The sequence below is a fragment of the Heterodontus francisci genome, chromosome 3, assembly GCF_036365525.1.
Source record: "Heterodontus francisci isolate sHetFra1 chromosome 3, sHetFra1.hap1, whole genome shotgun sequence".
Classification (NCBI taxonomy): Eukaryota; Metazoa; Chordata; class Chondrichthyes; order Heterodontiformes; family Heterodontidae; genus Heterodontus; species Heterodontus francisci.
Window position 1 is genome coordinate 10762040 of NC_090373.1, and position 25435 is coordinate 10787474.

General features: G+C 42.5%; 1 protein-coding gene across 6 annotated transcripts in view; it reads right to left on the reverse strand.

The window, feature by feature from the left end:
• Positions 1 to 25435, reverse strand: part of smap1 (small ArfGAP 1) — a 355453-nt gene that overhangs the window by 81197 nt on the left and 248821 nt on the right. For all 6 annotated transcript variants that reach the window (XM_068020121.1, XM_068020119.1, XM_068020123.1 and 3 more), the window contains one exon: positions 9449 to 9576. In XM_068020121.1, the coding sequence (XP_067876222.1) occupies positions 9449 to 9576 (128 nt within the window). The remainder of the gene's footprint in view (positions 1 to 9448; positions 9577 to 25435) is intronic.

Here is a 25435-nt window from a genome sequence, read left to right on the forward strand (position 1 = left end):
AACTGCAGAAAATATTCCACATTTGAAGTACTCAATTTCCAAGGAAATTCAACTGTTTGAGAAACAAAACAGCAGAGTAGGCTGAGTGTAGTACAGAGTATATAATGCATCTGTGATTTACAAGCTTTTTACAGATCTGTATAACCACCTTGAATTTTTTTTGTAATTTACCTGCTAATTTCTGAATCAGAAAGTGGTGCATATTCTGAAAAGAAATCTTGAGCTCAAGGTCAGTTGATTTTATAAACACTCATTTATAGAGGTGCCTCTGTATAACCCTCATTTCACATTTGATCAGTCTGTTTAGAAGCTTGTAACGGGCTCTCCTCCTCCTCCACTCCCCTTTCCCAACCATAAGAGAACTTGCTATATTATAACACAAATCTTCTGCTATATAGCAAAACACACTTACTACATTGGTCACCACCAAATACAATTTTAAAAAAAAGACACTGAGTGGTCCTATCACAGACCATGTACAATTTTGCCCAACAATGAATTCTATCCACCTGCTTACTCAAACTCTGCTTTTAAAAATAACATTAAAAGAGCCTTATAGACACACAATAGATGCGGTTCTTCCTCCTTTCCTAGCCTCACTGGTTGAAATCTGGGTAGTTGAAAACATCAATATTTTTGTATACATCTCAAAATTATTTGAAAAGATTCAGCTGAAATCCTTTACTCTAACTTACACAATGTGAAAATGATTGACCAATTGAGCACTTATTTAAATTTTGAATTGGAAAGAGAGGCTGTGGAGCACTTAATGGAAGCAATCATCTGAGGAGAACATTTAGAGAAATACTGGACTGTGAATACATTTCAAACATTTTACACGATGGTTTTAAAAACTGAATGCTTTTCCCTCATGCCCTTTCTTTTGCAAACATACCCAATTAGGCTGCAATCTGTAGGTACTGCAGACGTTACACTGAAACATTTGCATCAATTTTCATTACCTTAAGGTAATTCAAATTAAACTTTGCCATCGATTTTCTAGCCAGTGGAAAAGCCCCTGGAAAGGACGGCATTACCCCTGAAATAATCAAAAGTGCCAAGCCTGCTATAGTCTCAGCACTCCATGAACTGCTTTGCCTGTGCTGGGATGAGTGAGCAGTACCACAAGACATGCACGATGCCAATATCATTACCCTCTATAAGGACAAGAGTAACCGCGGTGACTGCAACAACTACCGTGGAATCTCCCTGCTCAGCATAGTGGGGAAAGTCTTCGCTCGAGTCATTTTAAACAGACTCCAGAAGCTGGCTGATCGTGTCTACCCTGAGGCACAGCGCAGCTTTCAAGCACAGAGATCCACTATGGATATGCTGTTCTCCCTTCCCTGGCTACAGGAGAAATGTTGTGAACAACAGATGCCCTTCTACAGTGCCTTCATTGATCTCACCAAAGCCTTTGACCTAGTCAGCAAGACGTGGTCTCTTCAGATTACTAGAAAAGGTCGGATGTCCACCAAAGCTACCAAGTATCATCACCTCATTCCATGACAATATGAAAGGCACAATTCAGTATAGCGGCACCTCATCAGACCCTTTTCCGATCCTGAGTGGTGTGAAACAGGGCTGTGTTCTCGCAATTACACTGTTTGGGATCATCTTCTCCCTGCTGCTCTCACATGCATTCAAGTCTTCAGAAGAAGGAATTTTCCTCCACACAAGATCAGATGGCAGATTGTTCAACCTTGCCCGTCTTAGAGCGAAGACCAAAGTATGGAAAGTGCTCATCAGGGAACTCCTCTTTGCTGACGATACTGCTTTAACATCTCACACATGAAGAGTGTCTGCAGAGACTCATCGACAGGATTGTGGCTGCCTGCGAAGAATTTGGCCTAACCATCAGCCTCAAGAAAACGAACATCATGGGACAGGATGACAGAAATGATCCATCCATCAATATGGGCGACCACGCTCTGGAAGTGGTTCAACAGTTCACCTACTTAGGCTCAACTATCACCAGTGACCTGTCTCTCGATGCAGAAATCAACAAGCGCACGGAAAAGGCGTCTGCTGCTATGTCCAGACTGGCCAAGAGGGTGTAGGAAACTGGCGCATTGACACGGAACACAAAGGTCCGAGTGTTTCAAGCCTGCATCCTCAATACCTTGCTCTATGGCAGCGAGGCCTGGACAACGTATGTCAGCCAACAGCAACGTCTCGATTCATTCCATCTTCGCTGCCTCTGGAGAATCCTTGGCATCAGGTGGCAGGACCGTATCTCCAATGCAGAAGTCCGAGGCGGCCAACGTCTCCAGCATGTACGCCCTACTGAGCCAGCAGCGCTTGAGATGGCTTGGCCATGTGAGTCGCATGGAAGGTGGCAGGATCCCCAAGGACACATTGTACAACGAGCTCGTCACTGGTATCAGACCCACCAGTCTTCATATCTCTGCTTTAAAGACGTCTGCAAATGCGACATGAAGTCCTGTGACATTGACCACAAGTCGTGGGAGTCAGTTGCCAGTCATCACCAGAGTTGGACGACAGCCATAAAGGCGGGGCTAAAGAGAAGCGAGTCAAAGAGACTTAGCAGTTGGCAGGAAAAGAGACAGAAGTGTAAGGAGAGAGCCAACTGTGCAACAGCCCCAACAACCAATTTTATCTGCAGCAAATATGGAAGAGTCTGTCACTCTAGAATTGGCCTTTATAGCCACTCCAGGCGCTGCTTCACAATCCACTGACCACCTCTAGGCGCTTATCCATTGTCTCTCGAGACAAGGAGGCCAAAGAAGAAGGTAATTCAAATTAAACTTAGATGTTCTTTTTTATGCAAATCCTACAGCACCAAATTGCAAACTCTGTCAGCACAGGTTGACATCTTTTCCATTTTCTTTGATCTTACCAATTTTTAACTCAAAGACTCTGTTTTCCGCTCACACACAACCTCTTGCAGTTGGGAGGGCAGACAAGCAAAGTGCAAACTCCAACACAACCGCCAGTCACAACAGTGGTTCATGCTGAACTGATGAGAAGCATCATTTTATTCGGCAGGCAGTTTCTTAAGTGAGAGACAGCCAAGCGTCCTCTGTAATCCCACATCCATTAAAAAATCAAATAAGCACTTATTTTAAAAAAAACAAAAAATCAAGCATTCCACCCATCTGTCTTGTCAATCAAGTGAAATAGCTACATGTTAGGAAGTAAATGATTATATATTAGTGATATCACAGTTTGGAGTTAAATATTGAACCCAGTTCCTTCAAAGTATGAAGTACAAGAGCTTCACCAAACATAGCACCAACATGATGAGAAATAAAAGAGCCAATAATGGTTCACTCATGCACCTCGAACTACATACCTTGTACAATTTCTACTTGAGATCAGATGTTCAAAATAAGTTAGATTTTAAGCTGCATATCAAGAGGACTTGATGAATAAAATGAACGCCTTTAATCTTTTTCCAACCACAGTTTAAATTCATAAAGGAGGATGGAAAATCTCACCAAGCAGTGTTTGGGATCTTAACTCCATTTCCAGAAGAGATAGCTGACTACACAATCCATATAGCAGGAGCATGCCAATAAACTAGGTTCGAAAAGATTCTCGACATAGTAGGATCTTCATTCATCAAATGATTTGCACTCTCCACTCACCACACGACTAGCTTGGTTTAGCTACACAAATATGTCATTCTGATGTTAAACTTGAAAGTTAAAATTAATCTAATTCTCCATTCCAGACCAGCACCCTTGTGGTGATATCAACCCAGGTGTGAAGAAAGCATCAGGCATCCTCCGCACCAAAGAAGATACTAAAGTTGTATAATTCAAAGTCTGGGGCCCCGAGAGAGGAGCCATATCAGTTACTGTGACTGATTTGCCAAGGACATTAAGGTCCCATCTGAGATCCAACCAAGGCTTAGAACATAGACATAGAACATAGAACAGTACAGCACCGTACAGGCCCTTTGGTCCACGATGTTGTGCCGAACCTTTAACCTACTCTAATATCAAACTAACTGAACACAGTTTACGAATAGATTTGCAGGATCAATGGGTGCCCCCATTAAGGACCCAGTGTTGCAGAGGTACACTTTCTCTGAGACTGACTATGAAGTCCAGCTCCTGAACAGTATTCAATGTTTGTTGTACAGTGATGCACACAGATTACATGCAAACAGTTGTGATGAGCAATTTCTGTAGGTATGGGTACACAAGAGTGCTACATTTCAAGTTGTACTGTTACCATAGACTAGCATATTTTATAAACTATAGGTTATGAGGAAGGTTTAGAGGTTGTACAGGTAACTTTGCCCCAGTAATCTGAGAAACATTCACTGACATTCATATTTGGCAATATGAAAGTTAGCATCTTTCAAATGACTAAACTGCCAACTAAGCAGCTTCCCTTCCTGGTCTCCATGCTGGATCAAATTGTAAACAATTCCTTCTCCTCAGGCACTGTTCCCTCTCCCTTTCAAATATCCATCCCCCACTTCCACAAATAACCCACCATTGACTGCCAAGTCCCTGCAAATTACTGCCCTATCACCAACCTGCATTTCCTCTCCAAATGCCTTGAATATGTTGCCTCTTAAATCCAAGTCCATCTTTACTGCAATAACACATCTTGACCACATCAACTTCCTTCAATGCATCTCCTCTGTTGTCCAGCTGAGTGGACCTGCACTTGCTTGGTTCTATTCTTGCCTATCCAGTGATAGCCAGATAATCTCCTGCAACGGCTTCTCTTCCCACTCCTGCACCGTTACCTCCGGTGTCTCCGAAGGATCTATCCTTGGTCCCCTCCTGTTCATATTAACATACTCAGCTAAGTTATTCAAAAACATGTCAGGTGCCATGTGTTCCTTGATAACATGCAGTTCTACGTCAAGACCACCTGTCGATCCTTCCACTGCCTCTGTGTCATCAGATTACTCATCTGACATCCAGTTTTGAGTGAGTTGAAAGTTCCTCTAATTCAACGTTGGGAAGGCTGGAGCAATCATCTTTGGCCCCAACAAATTCCATTTTCTAGCCACTGACCTGGTCCCCCCAACCACCGCCTCAGGATGAACCCACAGACGACACAGAACCCTGGCATCCTATTTGACCCTAAGCTGAGCTTCAGACCCCATATCCTTTTCACCACCAAGACCAGCTACATTTACCTCCATAATATTGTTTGCCTCAACCCCTACCTCAGCCCTTCTACTACTGAAACACTCATCCATGATTTTGTTACCCATAAACTCAATTATTCCAGTGCTCTCCTGGTCATCACCTTTCATGCCCCATAAACTGAAGCTTACACCCAAGTTCCCCTCCAAGTCACACACAATCCTGACTTGGAAGTATATCGCCGTTCCTTCATTGTCGCCAGTTCAAAATCCTGGAACTCCTGACTTAATAGCACTGTGAATGTACCTTCTCAAGGGCAATTAGGAATGGGAAGTAAATGCTGACCTTGCCAGCTGTAAGGCACTTGGATATCTCTTGTATTTTTGTTGTGGTGTGGACCAGTGAGTGGTAAGAATATGGAGGCGGAGGACATTGGGGCAAAGTGAGAAGAATTGTGACCGAAGACATCATCGCTGGGGCTCATGTGGGACTTTTTAAAAATAAAAGACAATGTAACTGAACAAGGGGACACACACACACACACACACACACACACACACACACAGTAGCCTGGCCTGTTACAACAAACAGCCTGTTTACAACCACTCTCATGGACAATGGCCTTTTGAAATATAGAACATAGAACAGTACAGCACAGTACAGGCCCTTCGGCCCACGATGTTGTGCCGACCCTTTAACCTACTCTAAGATCAAACTACCTACATACCCTTCATTCCACTATCATCCATGTACCTATCCAAGAGTCGCTTAAATGTCCCTAATGTATCTGCTTCTACTACCACCGCTGGCAGTGCATTCCACGCACCCACCGCTCTCTATGGAAAGAACCTACCTCTGACATCTCCCCGAAACCTTCCTCCAATCACCTTAAAATTATGCCCCCTGGTGATAGCCCTTTCCGCCCTGGGAAAAAGTCTCTAGCTATCCACTCTATCTATGCCTCTCATCATCTTGTTCTTCTTTGGCCTCCTTATCTTGAGAGACAATGGATACGCGCCTGGAGGTGGTCAGTGGTTTGTGAAGCAGCGCCTGGAGTGGCTATAAAGGCCAATTCTAGAGTGACAGGCTCTTCCACAGGTGCTGCAGAGAAATTTGTTTGTCGGGGCTGTTGCACAGTTGGCTCTCCCCTTGCGCCTCTGTCTTTTTTCCTGCCAACGACTAAGTCTCTTCGACTCGCATCCTGTCATCTTGTACACCTCTATCAAGTCACCTCTCATCCATCTTCGCTCCAATGAGAAAAGTCCTAGCTCCCTCAACCTTTCTTCATAAGACATGCCCTCCAGTCCAGGCAGCATCCTGGTAAATCTCCTCTGCACCCTCTCTAAAGCTTCCACATCCTTCCTATAATGAGGCGACCAGAACTGAACACAATATTCCAAGTGTGGTCGAACCAGGGCTTTATAGAGCTGCAGCATAACCTCGCGGCTCTTAAACTCAATCCCCCTGTTAATGAAAGCCAACACCCCATACGCCTTCTTAACAACCCTATCAACTTGTGTGGCAACTTTGAGGGATCAATGGACGTGGACCCCAAAATCCCTCTGTTCCTCCACACTGCCAAGAATCCTGTCTTTAAGCCTGTATTCTGCATTCAAATTCGACCTTCCAAAATGAATCACTTCACACTTTTCCAGGTTGAACTCCATCTGCCACTTCTCAGCCCAGCTCTGCATCCAGTCAATGTCCCGTTGCAACCAACAACAGCCTTCCACACTATCCACAACTCCAGCAACCTCTGCGTCATCGGCAAACTTACTAACCCAACCTCATCCAAGTCATTTATAAAAATCACAAAGAGCAGAGGTCCCAGAACAGATCCCTGTGGAACACCACTGGTCACCGAGCTCCAGGCTGAATACTTTCCATCTACTACCACCCTCTGTCTTCTATGGGCCAGCCAATTCTGTTTCCAGACAGCCAAATTTCCCTGTATCCCATGCCTCCTTACTTTCTGAATGAGCCTACCATGGGGAACCTTATCAAACGCCTTGCTAAAATTCATATACACCACATCCACTGCTCTTCCTTCATCAATGTGTTTTGTCACATCCTCAAAGAATTCAATAAGGCTTGTGAGGCAGAACCTGCCCCTCACAAAGCCATGCTGACTATCTCTAATCAAACTATGCTTTTCCAAATAATTATAAATCCTGTCTCTCAGAATCCTCTCCAATAATTTGCCCACCACCGACTTAAGACTGACTGGTCTATAATTCCCAGGGTTATCCCTATTCCCTTTCTGGAACAAGGGAACAACATTTGCCACCCTCCAATCATCCGGTACTACTCCAGTGGACAGTGAGGACGCAAAGATCATCGCCAAAGGTGCGGCAATCTCTTCCCTCGCTTCCCATAATAACCTTGGGTATATCCCGTCTGGCCCAGGGGACTTAGCCTTTCACAATTTCCAGCATATCCACCTTCTGATCAACCTGCTCGAGCATATCAGACTGTTTCACGCTGTCATCACAAATGACAAGGTCCCTCTCACTGGTGAATACTGAAGCAAAGTATTCATTTAGGACCTCCCCTACCTCCTCCGACTCCAGGCACAAGTTCCCTCCACTATCCCTGATCAGCCCTACCCTCACTCTGGCCATCCTCTTGTTCCTCACATAAGTGTCGAACGCCTTGGGAGTTTCCTTAATCCTACCCGCCAAGACTTTTTCATGTCCCCATCTAGCTCTCCTAAGTCCATTCTTCAGTTCCTTCCTGGCTACCTTGTAACCCTTTAGAGCCCTGTCTGATCCTTGCTTCCTCAACCTTAAGTAAGCTTCCTTCTTCCTCTTGACTAGCTGTTCCACATCTCTTGTCATCCAAGGTTCCTTCACCCTACCATCCCTTCCTTGCCTCATCAGGACAAACCTATCCAGCAGTCGCAGCAAGTGCTCCCTAAACAACCTCCACATTTCTGTCGTGCATTTCCCTGAGAACATCTGTTTCCAATTTAAGCTCCCCAGTTCCTGCCTAATAGCATTGTAATTCCCCCTCCCCCAATTAAATATTTTCCCATCCCGTCTGCTCCTATCCCTCTCCATGACTATAGTAAAGGTCAGGGAGTTGTGATCACTATCACCGAAATCCTCTCCCACCGAGTGATCTGCCACCTGGCCTGGTTCGTTGCCAAGCACCAAATCCAAAATAGCCTCCCCTCTAGTCGGCCTATCTACATATTGAGTCAGGAAACCTTCCTGGACACACCTGACAAAAACTGCTCCATCCAAACTATTTGTGAATGTGTGAATGGTTTCTTTCTTGCCTCATCAAGATGCAGATATCACATCCATGGGTGGTATGCACCTAAGTCACCCCCCACCCCCAACTCAGGGCAGGATATGACCACACACAGGTGGTCGTGCATAGCCAGGGTGGGATTGATAAGGTATTGAAACCCAATTAGATGACTCAATTCAAAACATTATCTAACGTGTCAAGGGACCCGGGTCAGAAAGGGGTATAAAGCCACACCTCACAAGGACATTGTTGCTGCAACTGGCAAGTGCGACTTGGTCGCAGGAGTCGTGTGGGAAAAGTCGTTCAGCGGACCTGACCACCTGGGAACGAGCTCCTGTACGTGGGTCTACTAAGAAACTGGTGTTGCAAGTATACACTATTGCTTGGTGAGTTAATAAAGATGTTTCACAAAGTGGAAATTGTATCCAAAGTCTGTTTCGTGTGATTGATACTCAGTACGGGGTCAGGACCCTACAGGGAAGTGAGACGCCCTTTTTAAAGAGGCTTACACATCACCACCCACATCTCGTGAATGAATATGTTTTAAGAAAAAAAGCAGGCAGTTATAGCTAGGTCTGCCCGATGCACAAGGAAGGTAAAAGTAGTTTCAGTTCTCTGCTGGTTGTGAGTAGCTGTGGAAAAGGCCTGGGACAAGAATATATTGCTTGCCTGCATGATCTGGGAAAATAGAAAAGATCTTTGCTCAAATTCAAGTAAAAAATAAAAATTCAGATTTGGCCGTACCATAGTTTCTAAATCACACCAGCCATTTCCAGGAGTGGAAGCTCAACTCCTACTTTCTCAGTCTTCCCACCTCAAACCATTATAAATTGGTTGCTAGGCCTTTGCAGCAAAAAGTGTACCTCCACACACATTACAAAAAAAAAAGTTGCCATAAACCTGCTCTGCCTCGAGTACTGTAGGTTAACACAATCCAAAATTATCCAACAAAAATAGTAGTCAGCACAATTCTGAGCCTGTCACTTGTCTAGAGAAATGAATAAAAACAACCTCTGGACAGATATAGTCAGAATCCTGCAAACATGCTCCTTCTTTTTCCCCCCAAAATTGGAGAAAAATAATAAATAGACCACATGAAAATGCTCAAGGTTTACCTGATGTAGCTGTGCATCCGATGTTGGGAGAGGATTGGAAACCATGGGGCCAAAGATATCAAGGTCATCATTCAAGCTTGTACCTGAAGTGGTGCTGCCATTAGCAATAGGAGCTTCAATGGGAGTATCTTGATGGGAGAAAAGCAGACATTGTAAATTCACCAATACGCAACAGAGAATAGGCTTTGCAAGCTGTTTATAACATCTGTTGGCAAGTAAATGGGAGGATGCACTTTTTATCCTAAACAATAGCATGTTTCAAACAAAATATTCAAGTCTAATAAAAATAATATGTTTTAATTAACATTTTAAAATAGGATTGCATCAGTATGTATGTAGTTTTCCCTGGAAAGCTTCTTCTTACCCTGATAGTTCAGTAACAGTTTATTGAACTCATGATTTTAGTCAGGAGCAGGTTACAAAATTTGGATCGATAGTGGAACAGCCCAGTATGACACAACTGGCTAATGGGACCAGAGGTGCTGTGTGTTTCGATTGATCCCGACTGATCAGAGCATTTGCTGATGATTGAGAGATCCCACAAATATTTCTTCTGGGAGTAACAATGCATGACACTATTTTTAACTTCCACTGAAAGTAAAGCCTAACATCGGGCCTCCATGGATGCACAACAGAAGCCATTACTTTGGCAAAGAGAGCATTTAGTTTCCAGGCTTCTCACTAAGAAACACCAACAGTTCTAAAGCTATAATGGCACTGTAAATACATTTAATGTTTGCAAACGCCAAAGAAAACTTTAAAGCATCCAAAAAAAGGCATCAGGAAAAGTTAGCAGATGCAATGTTACTTATTATTGATCAGATAACGTATTTATAATGTTACGACCATGTGAGAAAGGTGTCATGGGGTCTTTTACTGTCTTCACCTGCCCTTACTGTAACAGGGTTTATATTTTCAAACACTGTTTTGAGCTCCCGCTTTGGTCAATCTTTGTTACCACTTTCCAATTGTAAGTCAAAGAAATGAGCATAAGCAGGCTTTCTAAGGTTTAAAGAAGAAAAGTGAAATTTTATTAAACCTTAAACTTAAACTCTAATTCAGTTAACGCCTACGAATACACGCTGCACCCCACACTAGCATGCATACGCAATACACACATGCAAATCGAGACAGAAAAGAGAAGAAAAATAAAATGGAGAGGTTTGAGGCAATCTCTGAAGAGGGGTTGTTAATGTTTTTCAAACTCGCTATAATCCTTGATTGTAGGTAGATCTTGCTTTTCGTTGGGGTCCAGTATTTTTCTTAAATCTTTTTCACCGTAGGAGACTTTTCTTTTTTGGGGTTCATATGTCTTCAATGGTTTCCGAAGCTGGTGAAAGCGAGATGAGGGCAGACAGAAGAGTGGTGTTCTCAGTCCAGGAGCAAACAGCTTTCTCAGTTCAAATTCTCTGTGGCAAGTTCAAATTTTTAAAAAAACAGCCAGCTAGTCATGTGACTAAACTGGACTGACCACCACTCCTGTGTATTGGGGAAGCAAGGACTGGGTCCCTTGTTCCAATACTGTCTGCCAGAATGTAAAAAAGTTCTTTCTGGTGAGAAGCCTGGCAATTCCTTGTGATAGGCCCGCTTTTCTTCCCAGCACCAATTTTAAGTTTAAATGTTCATGTGGCGAAATGTGTGTCTCATTCTTGGCAGGTGGGGGGCTTGCCTGACAATAACCATCAGCACAAAACCCATTACATAATTCTTAAATAATGTTGTTTATGTGAGACAAGTTAACAAAGGACGGCACAGTGGCGCAGTGGTTAGCACTGCAGCCTCACAGCTCCAGCAACCCGGGTTCAGTTCTGGGTACTGCCTGAGTGGAGTTTGCAAGTTCTCCCTGTGACCGCGTGGGTTTCCGCCGGGTGCTCCGGTTTCCTCCCACTGCCAAAGACTTGCAGGTTGATAGGTAAATTGGCCACTGTAAATTGCCCCTAGTGTAGGTAGGTGGTAGGGAATATGGGATTCATGTAGGAGAGGATGTGATAAGGAATAAGGGATTTAATGTAGGATTAGTATAAATGGGTCGTTGATGGTCGGCACAGACTCAGTGGGCCGAAGGGCCTGTTTCAGTGTTGTATCTCTCTCTCTAAATTCTTGAATGTGCATGATTTTCAGATACTGGTGCAACCCAAAGATTAAAACTAGAATCCAATATATAACTCCTGAAATAATGTTGCAGATTTATTCCCTGCTATGCATATGCAAGCAAATCTAAGAACCAGGATTAAGACGATTCTAAGTCACAGGGTAAGTACATTCGATACAGAATATTTTGGATTTAGTGACATAAAAATGATTTAAAGCATACTTGTATGTTCTTTATATTCTTTTTTCTTTTGGGCCTCCTTATCTCGAGAGACAATGGATACGCGCCTGGAGGTGGTCAGTGGTTTGTGAAGCAGCGCCTGGAGTGGCTATAAAGGCCAATTCTGGAGTGACAGGCTCTTCCACAGGTGCTGCAGAGAAATTTGTTTGTTGGGGCTGTTGCACAGTTGGCTCTCCCCTTGCGCCTCTGTCTTTTTTCCTGCCAACTACTAAGTCTCTTCGACTCGCCACAATTTAGCCCTGTCTTTATGGCTGCCCGCCAGCTCTGGCGAATGCTGGCAACTGACTCCCACGACTTGTGATCAATGTCACACGATTTCATGTCACGTTTGCAGACGTCTTTATAACGGAGACATGGACGGCCGGTGGGTCTGATACCAGTGGCGAGCTCGCTGTACAATGTGTCTTTATATACGCCCACTAAATATCATCAATTCCTAATTGGGAAAGAATAATAAAAGGAAGAGGAATAAAACTGATGTGTCCTTGAGGAAAAGGACAAATGGATAGAATTGAACAATATTCCAAATAATTACCCTTTAGTACAACACCTTCAGGTAACTATCACTGAAGAGATGTAGATGCCAATTTTGATCTCTCCACTGGGTTTTTTTGGGTGGCAATGGGGCAACAGAGGGACTAAAATCAACGAGAGGAATTCAGTGCTCCATTCCCTTTAAGTTGGCGAGGAGCGAATCTCAGTAACTTATTCAAGTGGGGGCTGTATGACATACATAATTCCCAGGTATAATTCTGCACAAACCCTGTTCAATGGAACTGTAAAATGGGCATACTAGCGGTTCTTAAAGGGCCTGCTGGACATTATTCCTAAACACACACGTGAGAGTTTTAAGAATTTGCTGAGGCCAAGAGCATAAATAACCTTCCTATGGCTCCAGAAACATCTTCCCAATCATTGCCGAATCTTCTACTCCATCCCCCGCCAGCCCAACCCTCCCTCTTCCCAATCACATGGCCTTTCCTATTAAATCAAAATCCTCAGTGCTGGCAGCTTGCTGATTTTATTTTAATGAGGCCCAACCATAAAAATGGCTCGGTCCGCTGGGAAGCTTCATCCCTTCTGTGATGAATCAATCACTAATGAAAGGGGCCATGCAAAAATCTGAGCTCCTCCAATGGGGCAGATGATAAAGGCATCGGCAGCAGAATTACAGCAACCAGAAGGCCAGGGTGAATTTTAAGTTTTTAATTTCAGTTGAAGCAGTAGTAGAGGCATTACAATTCAATGTGGTTAGAGAGAGAAAAATTAGCCATCATTCCTGCTTCTAATTATTATTCTGAAACCTCTGCTGAAAAGGAGGTATCTTTGTAGTCAGTGTGGGCAGGATTGGGCTTGACTGATGTTTCCCACGGTCACAGAGCCTGCCAGCATTCACCGGATGCATAAATGAAGAATTGGCACTTTGATAAAGTAAGCTTAGAATTTTTATTATTCATTCGTGGGATGTAGATGTCTTAGAATGTGCAAGATTGAGTAGAAACAAAGACTTCCATGATCAAGCAGCCATCAAACTATTCAAAAGAGGAATGAAATCCTAAATATTTCAGAATAGGCCTACCCTGAAATTGACAAGCCCTTACGAAGAAAAGAAACTGATTGCCCCTTAGGAACAGTACTGACAACTTGAAATTATCCAACCCTTCCTTATCTTTTTACATCATTGAAGTATTACATAGAATAATGCTGTCACTCCTTATTCAGGTTGGTCTAATGGACAAAATTGTTATTTGACTTAGAAGCTAATTCTTCAGCAACACAGACCTCAAAGATAGCCGTCACAAAGACCAAGTTATGTAGCTTTCATTTAGTTATGGTCTTAGATATTAAATTAAAGGAAGTATCAAAAGAATTCTGTAGGGGAGCTACTCGCTAGTCTACAATACTATTCGACGTGGTTCCTGATTGATACAATTATAACTATTTCTCTTGCAAGAAAGCCATCGCTAATTTTCCCAAACTTAAATCAGGCTGATGGCCTTAGATAGATAGGAACTACCATACTGCCAAACATGGGAAAACCCTTCTGGAATGAATCAATCACCTACCCACAGACTTTCAACTGTTTGGAAATGAAGGGGTTAAGCAGAATTAAGAAATATGAATTAGAAAAGCAGCTCAGCAGAATGTCAGGATAGGAAAAAGACAGACAAGCTGTTACAGGAGTAGGGAATAAAGGTTGATAGTCAGGATCTGTACAGACTTTACAATAAACAAATTAAACTGTGGAACAAATTGGGCCATTGTGAATGGGCCAATAAAGAATAATAGACCCAGGCTGGAGACATCTGGAGTGGGCACTGACAAAGACTAATAACGGTGTATTCATAAGTAGAAACAAGCTGCGAATTAGAAATACACCTCAGCTGAATTTAATGATCAGGTTTAAAATAGAACAGAACAAGCTGCTAGGGCGAAGGTAAGGATAAGGGCGCGAAGGATAGAGCCGGGGCCCTGTAATCAACCATTTCTGTGGAGGGGAAAGAAAGAGATGAAAGACAAACAGTTGACAACAGTTTGGAGCCAACTGATGTGTATTGATAAGGCTGAGGAAGTGTGCTCATCGGAATGCGTAAATCAATCACCGTTGTTTTAATTAAAGTTTATGGTCAATCACATCAATCATCCCTGGTTGAACACACTGTATAAGAACACACTGTATATCTGTGCTCCTGGATGTAAAATTAGAGTATTACCTCGGAATACCCGAGGTGGTGTCTCTCCCTGCGTACGCTTGAATAAATCAATTGAACCTGTACCCGAGTCTCCTCGTGTGGTGATTGATTATCCCACAACAGAAATGAGAGGGGAAAAATGCTCTGGGCAAAAAGAAACTTATGCACAAAGTGCCAAGGTGTTGATGAAACCCATACAAACAGTGCACTCAATCCTAAGTCTCTCAGCTGTGCCAGAATCATAGACTGCCCCTTTAAGGAATTCAAAGTTATTAGATAGAATTCTGTAATAGTGACTGGAACAGGTGTTTGTGGTATACAAGGTTCATAGACCCAAAAACAAAAATGTTTGCCTTAAAAAGTTTGCTCACAAATTCAAGAAAATTGTCCTCTGGCTTTCACAGTGCTGGTCCAATACCAGAAACCACTTACAGACTGCTCAAGAGCTATAAAAAGCTATGTGTCATCCGTGGTTGAGTTGATAGCACTCTCTCATCTGTGGGTTTAAGTCTCACTTCAGGACTTGACCACATAAATCTATGCTGAGACTCCATTGCAGTATTAAGGGACTGCTGCACTGTCGGAGGTGCCATCTTCTGGTGAGATGTTAAACTGCACCCCGTCTGCCCCCTCAGGTGGATATGAAAGATCCCACACTATTTTGAAGAGCAGCAGGAGAGTTTTCCCCAGTGTCCTGGCCAATATTTATCCCTCAACCAACATCACAAAAAGAGATTATCACATTGCTGTTTGTGGGAGCTTGGTATGCACAAATTGGCGGCCATGTTTCCTGCATTACAATAATGACTACACTTCAAAAGTACTTGACTGGCAGTCAAGTGTTTGGGGCCTCTTGTGGTTGTCAAAGGTGTTAACTAAATACACGTCTTATATCAATAACAGATGCAATAAACAATGTCTTATGGGAGTCCGAGGTCTGCCATAATTATCTGGGGTCCTCTGCAAAATGTGCCTCCATGCTAAATACTAAAATCAAATTAGAAAAATTAGCTTTTAACTACAGAAAATTGTTGGCCTTTGCAGCAAAAACTACGATGTCAGCTCAATGACCAGGCACCTGATCAAGTGTAGTGGAAGGGGCAGATCTCCATTCCTGAGGGCAGAGTATCCAGGGTGAAGGTGGGATCAACACATTTTAATATCTATGACAGATGCCTTGGCTATAAGTGGAATGTGAGCACCCACAATAAAGAGGAAGAGGTAGGAAATGAGTCACAGGCAAGCCAGCCAACAAACCAGCTGGTACCACTGGCTCCAAAGACTGTCCAGGTCCCGCTGCCTCTGATGTCAGCAGCCAGCATTAGGGCAAACGGGAGTTCAGCCTGCTCCAAGCCTCTGAACAAAGCAGCTAGGATTTTGGGCAAAGGCCTGATATTTCTAGCTCCTTGGGTTCATTATGCCTGGACCTGCCACTGAGCCCAAGTATTTTTGGGACCACTGCATTCAAAACTGTGATATGCAAATGATATATCACAGACATGAATACTGAATGTAATCAAAGTGTGGTCGGACCAGAGCTAAATGCAAAGCTCCAACAAGGATTATCACGCAAGATAAGCAACATTACAGCTGGTCAGAAATTTCACCAGATGCTGATGGAGGCATATAAATCTTTATTCTTTCCAAAACAAGGACAACACAAACTGAAGAATCATACGAAAAAGAATTACAACTGCCCACAACCACTTCTATTCTTATAAAGGAAATGTCAGATGACCTATTATTCAGCAGTAATGTCGTTGACCTAAACTATTCAGGTAGTATTCTTAATCTAGCAAAACTCTCAAAAATCACCTCAAGTTGTTTGATTTTGTTTGTTAAAGCCTTATTGTAGTTCTTTGTAACCAACAGTTGCTCTATGAATCGTCAGCAGCTTCCCGTGCTCATTTTCAGAACTTTATGGCACTCAAGAATGACACTGGATGAACGGAGTCCTTACTGCCAACTGCCCATTCCTTGAGCCACTACAATCTCCCTGCACCCGCCCCCGCCCCCCCACCCCCAACACCCCACGCACGAACAGGCCAACTTTTCTAAACTGCCCAATTCATCAAATTCATGAAAAAAATTGAGATTTCAAACAGCAGGTCAAATTTAAAATTGGAAGAGAAAGAACTTGCATTTTCACAGTACCTTTCACATCGTCAGAATGTCCCAAAGTACTTTACAATCAATTACCTTTGAAGTGCAAGCACTATTGTTACACAGGAAACCATGACCTCCTTCACCTTCAGTTCCACCTCTTTTCCAATTTGTCACCCCTCCTAACATCTGCTTTGGCTGGGTATCCATTTTTTCATTGTGCTTCAGTGGAACACCTTGAAACATTTTTCTACTTCACAAGTGCTATTATAAATGTAAGTTGCTATCTGATGAAGCAGTATTTTACACCAGGTCAAATGCACAACTGGGAGATGCATTCAGCAGTCAGCACTCTCAAATAGGGGGCTATATTTCACTATATGTTTGTGTGTAAAAAGTTAAAGAAAATCTCTCACCCTTTTCTCATTGGTTTTTATTCACAATTGCGCAAAAGGATTTTTAACATTACACACGAGATGTAGTCTATTTAGCAAGAAGCAATTTTTGCCTCTTTCTCCCCAAAAGTACAAATCGCTTGCAAACCGATCTGGGAGAGGGCGATTCAGTGTCCTGGCATTCGGATGCTCAGATTGGTGCTCACATGCACTACATCACCGGACAGCATCACTGTTAGAAATTTTACTTTGCCAGTAAAAATGAAAATAAATCAACATCCAGCACTTGTGCCATTTAGTGCCATCGAACATTACAGTACTTCCACCTATTAGCTTGGAAGAACTGCAACAGTGTCTGCAATCCTAATATGTAGAATAATATAAATGCAAGTAAACTTTACCTTCAATTCACTTAAAGAATTGGAAACACTGGAGTGTGCCTCACAAATAATTTAAATTCTCCCTGAAGTCTACATTTAATATAGAAAGTTATTGAAGTCACTGTGGAGTTTCACTCTACAATCTTATATTGTTAACAAATGTTCAGAAAACAAAGCATCTTTCAGTCATCCCACTGAAAATCTTATGAAATTTCATTTTGAAGTTTATTTTGAAATAAACGTGCTTTTATAACCTATATAAAAACCAGAATGTGATTTGAAATGTTTGATCCTAATAACTGATACTATATGAATAGTCACTAGAGATTTAATATTAAATTCTTTTCTGTCATGGAGACCTGTATGTTCAACTTTGCAGCTTATTTTCACCTACACTGCTCAAACTTCTGCAAGGAGATGCACAAGAGTGTGCAGTCTACCTACATTTTCCTCTCCTCTGGTAAAATACTTGGTTCCCTCGTGAAGCTTTCCCACGGCAGCACATCTGGATTTCAGAAACTTGACCAGCCACAAAGCAAATCCACATTGCACTAACCAGGGGAATTTCAGGAACTGGGAAAGATTATTTGACCCAGTAAGACTGCAACATTCTACCAATCAGTGGCAGTGTGCACTGCAGCTCTCAGATACTGCTCTACAGCACTATTTTTGGTCTGCTTATCCAATTAAAACAAATGGCAGGTTGGCATAATGGGGCAATGTGTAGAATATCAGCATACAACACCATGGGGCAGTGAAATACTGGCTTAATTCTTCACTTTGTTGAGATCCTAATCTAGGCCAAAGAGAACCCCAGGGCAGCAAGAGAAATTTAGAAGATATTGCTGAGTGACTTTTATACACCTAATGGTTGATTCAAGACTAACTGAAGCCTTGAACTAGGTTCTTGACTTGTGCCTGCATTGGGGGTGAAGGGACTGTTAATTACAACAACAAAAAACAGGGGATAGGCAATTTTTCTCCACCACCACTCAGACAAGTAAAAATCTGCCAATGCTGGAAACCAGAAACAAAAACAGAAAATACTGGAAGCACTCAGCAGGTAAGGCAGCATCTGTGGAGAGGGGAAGCTGCAGCCATTTCCCAGACTCGTTTTCATTGAGGGATTTATCTTACCTCTCCCAGGTCTCAACTCACTGGAACTAGAACAAGTGAGACCAGAAGGTTAACAACATGCAATTGTATAGCACTGTTAATGCAATAAAGGCCCCCAAAGCATGTCATACCTGTAACCCAACTACTTTTCCCTATAGCCATTAATACCTTCAGTTAACAAAAGTTAATCTCAGATTTAAAATTTACAACTGATCTAGCATCAATTGCCACTTGCATAGAAGCGTTCCCTAACTTCCTTCCTGGAAGGTATAGCTTTAATTTTCAGATAGTGACCCCCTAGACCTAGCCTCTCCAACCAGCAGAAATATTTTCTCTCTATCAAACCCATCATTCCCCTTTAATATCTTGAAAACTTTGATCAAATCACCCCAACCTTCTAAATTCCAGGGAATACAACTCCAGTTTATGTAATCTCATCTAGTAATTCAATGGGCGGCACAGAGTCGCAGTGGTAAGCACTGCCGCCTCACAGCTCCAGCAACCTGGGTTCAATTCTGGGTACTGCCTGTGCGGAGTTTGCAAGTTCTCCCTGTGTCAGCATGGGTTTTCGCCAGGTGCTCCGGTTTCCTCCCACCACCAAAGACCTGCAGGTTGATAGGTAAATTGGCCATTATAAATTGCCCCTAGTATAGCTGGGTGGTAGGGGAATGTAGAGACAGGTGGGGATATGGTAGGAATGTAGGATTAGTATAAATGGGTGGTTGATGGTCGGCACAGACTCGGTGGGCCGAAGGGCCTGTTTCAGTGCTGTATCTCTAAATAAATTAAAATAAATAAACCCTTGGAGTCCAGGTATCATTCTGGTAAATCTACATTGCAATCCTTCCAAGACAAATATATCCTTCCTAAGGTGTGTTGCCCACAACTGCTCATAGTTCTCCAAGTGTGGCCTATCCAGAGCTTTGAAGCATGACTTCTACCCCGAGTATTCTCATCATTTAGATATGGAGGCCAGCATTCCAGTTGCCTTTTTCATTATTTTCTGTACCTGTTCATGACATTTGAATGATCTATGTACCTGGAGCCCAAGTCTATTTGGACCTCCACTGTTTCTAGCTTTTCACTATTTAGAAAGTACCTTGTTTGATCCTTTTTAGGTCCAAAGTGGATGAGCTCACATTTGCCTATATTAAAGTCATTCACAGTTTTTCCCACTCATTTAATCTGTTAAGATTTTTGTAATTTTATGCTTCCAATGTTGCCTATTTGGAACATCGGCAAACTTGAGTATCTGGCTTCCTATCACATCACAATTTATTAACCTAGATAAATAATTGAGACCTCAACACAGAACCTTGTTGCAGGACACACTAATAAAACCCTGCTGATTAAAGTACCTTCCCATTATCCCTACTCTCTGTCTCCTGCTGCTCAGAGACTGTCCGAACCAGGTCAATAATTTGCCTTCAATTCCAGGAACTTCAACTTTAGCTAACTGTCTCTTTTGAGGGATTTTATCAAATGCCTTCTGGAAGTCCCTAGAAATATCATCCAGAGACATTCCCCTGTCCACTACTTTAGTCACCTCTTCAAAAATTTTAATTGGATCTATCATACTCTTTGTAAATCCTAGCTCTATCAGCTGAAAATTTTTATATTATGTTTAGAAATACAGCACTGAAACAGGCCCTTCGGCCCACCGAGTCTCTAACGACCAACAACCACCCATTTATACTAACCCTGCAGTAATCCCATATTCCCTGTAACCTACCTACACTAGGGGCAATTTACAATGGCCAATTAACCTATCAACCTGCAAGTCTTTGGCTGTGGGAGGAAACCGGAGTACCCGGTCACAGGGAGCACTTGCAAACTCCGCACAGGCAGTACCCAGAATCGAACCCGGGTCGCTGAAGCTGTGAGGCTGCGGTGCTAACCACAGCGCCACTGTGCCGCCCAAGATTCTAGCAATTTTCTGGACAAATAGTAAGCTAACCTCCTCTCCTTTCTTTACATCATCCTGGTTTCAAGGGACTGACTGACAATATCCCAGGGTATAGAATCTTCAGACATGATAGGGCAGGGTGTAAAAGAGGTGGTGGCATTGCACTGTTGATTAAAGAGACAATTACTGCAGTAAGGAGAGATGATATCTTAGAAGGTTCCTCAAATGAGGCCATATGGGTAGAACTTAAAAAGGGGGCTATCACTTGGTTGGGAGTGTACTACAGGCCTCCAAACAGTCAGGCAGTGGTACAGGAGCAGATATGTAGGCAGATCTCAGAGAGGTGCAAAAATAATAGGGTAATAATAGCAGGGGATTTCAACTTCCCCTATATTAGGGGGGATAGTATTAGTGCAAAAAGCTTAAAGGGGGCAGAATTCTTCAAGTGCATTCAGGACAGCTTTTTGAGCCAGCACGTAGAGAGTCCTACAAGAGGAGGAACAGTACTGGACTTAATCCTAGGGAATGAAGCCAGACAAGTGGTAGAAGTGGCAGTGGGGGTGCATTTCGGGGATAGCGACCATAACACTAAGCTTTAAAGTTGTTATGGAAAAGGATATAGAGGGTCCGGAAGTAAGAGTACTGAATTGGGGGAAGGCAGATTTCAATATGATAAAACAGGATCTGGCCAAAGTGAACTGGGAGCAGCTTCTTATAGGAAAGTCAACATCAGACCAGTGGGAGTCATTTAGAAGGGAAATTGTGAGGATTCAAGTGCAGCATGTTCCTGTAAAGGTGAAGAGTAGGACCAACAGGTCAAGGGAACCCTGGATGTCAAGGGATATAGAGGATTGGATGCGGAAAAAAAGGAGGCGTATGGCAGATTCAGAGTGCTGAAAACAGTGAGGCCCTAGAGGAGTATAGAAAGTGCGGGGGAGTACTTAAAAAAGTAATTGAGAGTGAAGAGGGGGCATGAAAAATCACTGGCAGACAAGATAAAGGAAAATCCCAAGGCGTTTTGTAAGTATGTTAGGGGCAAGAGGATAACCAGGGAAAAAGTGGGGCCCATTAGGGATCAAAGAGGCAATCTTTGTGTGGAGCCAGAGGACATAGGTGAGGTTTTGAACGATGACTTTTCATCTGTGTTCACTATGGAGAGGGACAATGTAGGTGTAGTGATCAAGGAAGGGGACTGTGATATACTTGATCAAATTAGCATTGAAAAGGAGGAAGTATTAGCTGTATTAGCGGGCTTGAAGGTGGATAAATCTCCAGGCCCAGATGAGATGTATCCCAGGCTGCTATGTGAGGCAAGGGAAGAGATAGCGGGGGCTCGGACACAAATTTTCAGATCCTCTCTAGCCACAGGAGAGGTACCAGAGGATTGGAGGACAGCGAAAGTGGTGCCATTATTTAAGAAGGGTAGTAGGGATAAACCAGGTAATTACAGGCTGGTGAGACGAAGGCCAGTAGTAGGAAAATTATTGGAAAAAATTCTGAGAAACAGGATTAATCTCCATTTGGAGAGGCAGAGAATAATCAAGGATAGTCAGCATGGCTTTGTTAGGGGGTGATTGTGCCTAACAAATTTGATTGAATTTTTCGAGGTGACTAGATGTGTAGATGAGGGTAAAGCAGTTGATGTAGTCTACATGGATTTCAGTAAGGCTTTTGATAAGGTCCTGTGTGGGAGATTGGTTAAGAAAGTAAAGGCCCATGGGATCCAGGGTAATTTGGCAAATTGGATTCAAAATTGGCTTAGTGGAAGGAGGCAGAGGGTGATGGTAGAGGGTTGTTTCTGCGAGTGGAAGCCTGTGACCATTGGGGTACCACAGGGATCAGTGCTGGGACCCTTCTGTTTGTAGTGTACATTAATGATTTAGACGTGAATATAGGAGGTATGATCAGTAAGTTTGCAGACGACACAAAAATTGGTGTCGTAAATAGTGAGAAGGAAAGCCTTAGACTACAAGACAATATAGATGGGCTGGTAAGATGGGCGGAGCAGTGGCAAATGGAATTTAATCCTGAGAAGTGAAGGGTGATGCATTTTGGGAGGTCATACAAGGCAATGGATTACAAAATGAATGGTAGGACCCTAGGGCACACAGAGGGTCAGAAGGATCTTGAGGTGCTTGTCCATAGATCACTGAAGACAGCAGCACAAGTAGATAAGGTGGTTAGGAAGGCATATGGGATACTTTCCTTTATTAGCTGAGGCATAGAATATAAGAGCAGGGAGGTTATGATGGAGCTGTATAAAACACTAGTTAGGCCACAGCTGGAGTACTGTGTACAGTCCTGGTTGCCACACTATAGGAAGGATGTGATTGTACTGGAGAGGGTGCAGAGGAGCTCCACCAGGATGTTACCTGGGCTGGAGCATTTCAGTTATGAAGACAGACTGAAAAGGCTAGGGTTGTTTTCCTTAGAGCAGAGAAGGTTGAGAAGGGACCTGATTGAGGTATACAAAATTATGAGGGGCATTGATAGGTTAGATAGGAAGAAAATTTTTCCCTTAGCAGAGGGGTCAATAACTAGATTTAAGGTAAGGGGCAGGAGGTTTAAAGGGGATTTGAGGAGGAATTTTTTCACTCAGAGGGTGGTTGGAATCTGGAACACACTGCCTGAAGGGGTGGTAGAGGCAGGAACACTCACGACATTCAAGAAATATTTCGATGAGCACTTGAAGCACCATAACATACAAGGCTACTGGCCAAGTGAGGGGAAATGGGATTAGTTAGGACGAGTGCTTGATGGTCGACGCAGGCCCGTTGGGCCTGTTTCTGTGCTGTAAGACTCTGACTCTATAACTCTCCTTTCTAAAACAACAGAGTGACGCACACAATTTTCCAATCTAAAGGAACAGTTTCTGAACTGAGGGGATTTTGGAAGATTATAGTTAAGGCATCTGCAAATTTCTCATCTACTTTCTTTAAACTTTTAAAATAGAAATCATCTGGTCTTGGTGACCATTATTACGGTCTTGGGTACCATTATTTTTTTTGCAGGGAGGCGGTGGCGTAGTGGTAATGTCACTAGACTAGTAATCCAGAACCCAAGGTATGCTCTGGGAACATGGGTTCAAATCCCACCAAGGCAGATGGTGAAATTTAAATTCAATTAATAAAAATCAGGAATTAAAAAGCTAGTCTAATGACGACCATGAAACCATTGTCGATTGTTGTAAAAACCCATCTGGTTCACGAATGTCCTTTAGGGATGGAAATCTGTCCTTACCTGCTCTGGCCTACATGTGACTCCAATGTTGCTGACTCTTATCTGCCCTCTGAAATGGCCTAACAAGCCACTCAGTTCAAGGGAAATTAGAAATGGGCAATAAATGATGGCCTAGCCAGAGACGCTCACATCTCAAAAACAAATGAGCAAAAAAGGTTATTTTGAATACATTAATATCAGTGCTTTCCAGTCCCTAATTCAATATTAGCTGCCTTGGGATGCCCAGTATGCTGACCTCTTCCTCTACCGTAAATACCGATGTCAAGGAATTATTCAAAATGACCACCATTTCCTTATTTGCAATGACTGTGGGGCTTCTCAATTTTCAAGTGGCCCACATTACACCTGAGCATCCTCTTGGTCCCCATTATAACTGTAATTTTAAGCACAATTATGGTTTAGTGCAACTAAAGTTTCCTCAATCTTTTAGGCTAATTTTAGAAACATCATGCTGGAAGCAGGCCCGCCACAAAATTGCCCACTCCCGCAGTGCAAGTTATCACCATTGGGAGTTGCCACTCATTACGCTCTTTTGTGGGACTTCAGGCTTTAAAAAATAAGCTGGTTCTTTTGACTAAGGACACAAAGGTATGTTGGAAAAGCAATTTCTTTTTAATTCATTCATGGGATGTGAGTGGCACTGGCAAGGCCATCCCTAATTGCCCTTGATTTTTTTTTAATTTACTAAGAAACTAGTACATGTATGCCAATATAACTAGAAAATAGTTGTTTTTTAAAAAGAGAATTTCAGTAATTTAAAATCAATCGTGATGGATTGACATGGATTTAAAAACTTTTTTTGTGATAAACCTATTTTCAGCTATTTTAATTAAACTTCAAGTTACCACTTTTAAATTCATCAAGGGAACCTTTCTTGAAGACATTCTTTTTTAAATTATCTTTTAAAATGCTGCCCAATTGAGCTGATTAATGGCAAATTTAGCATTTGGTGATATGCAAATACATTTGAGTGAAACCCTGGGGGGGTGGGGGGGCGGCAAAACTTTTCAAAATGGCACAATTGCATCCAGAGCAGAAACTCGACCTCCGGCAACAGCAACGGAGGCCACATTTTATGGGTTGGACTTTCTATCCAAAAGGCGGCAGGTATTATTGTCTACTTCTATATAATACTATTGCCTTAAATATTGTGTTTGATTCTTGATTAAATTCAATAGAATTCATTGCAACCAAATTGGGTATCACATCAGAATGGTTCTGAGTGACTGGCTTCCTCAATTTGCCTTCCTCTAGAGAATAACTTGACCTAGCTGGCTAAGGGTGTTAACTTCACTTGCTCATTTCTTGCCCATTTTTAACAATGTTGTTATTTATGCTGTTTAGCTTTGGTACTTTTCCAGAAGAGTTTAAAATGCTTGACCTTTTTTTCTTGAAACACTGCAGTAGATATGTTAGAGATATCATCGAGAGATTAGGTATTTCCCCTGCACCCTCAGCATGCAATAGGAATACAAAATATCTCCCAAAATATTTGGGAATCAAAAATGCAGTCAAAAGATTATATAGCCTGTACTATTCAACTGTTTTTTGGGGGGGATTTCTGGAACATTTAATGTACATAACCATTCACAAGGTGCATCAATACCCTGTATCAACAACCATCCAGCCTCAAAATAGGCTGCACTTCATTCTTTGTGATAGCTGTCAGTACTAAATTATGAATGAAACTAAAATTATTTTAGTCCCCATGGTAACTACATGCCAACATCCATCATTTTGTTAATTAAGTTTCAAATGCAAAAAGAAAAAAAAAAGGCTGGAAGTAGGGTAGATTATTGATGGAAATGGAAGGTGCAAGCAC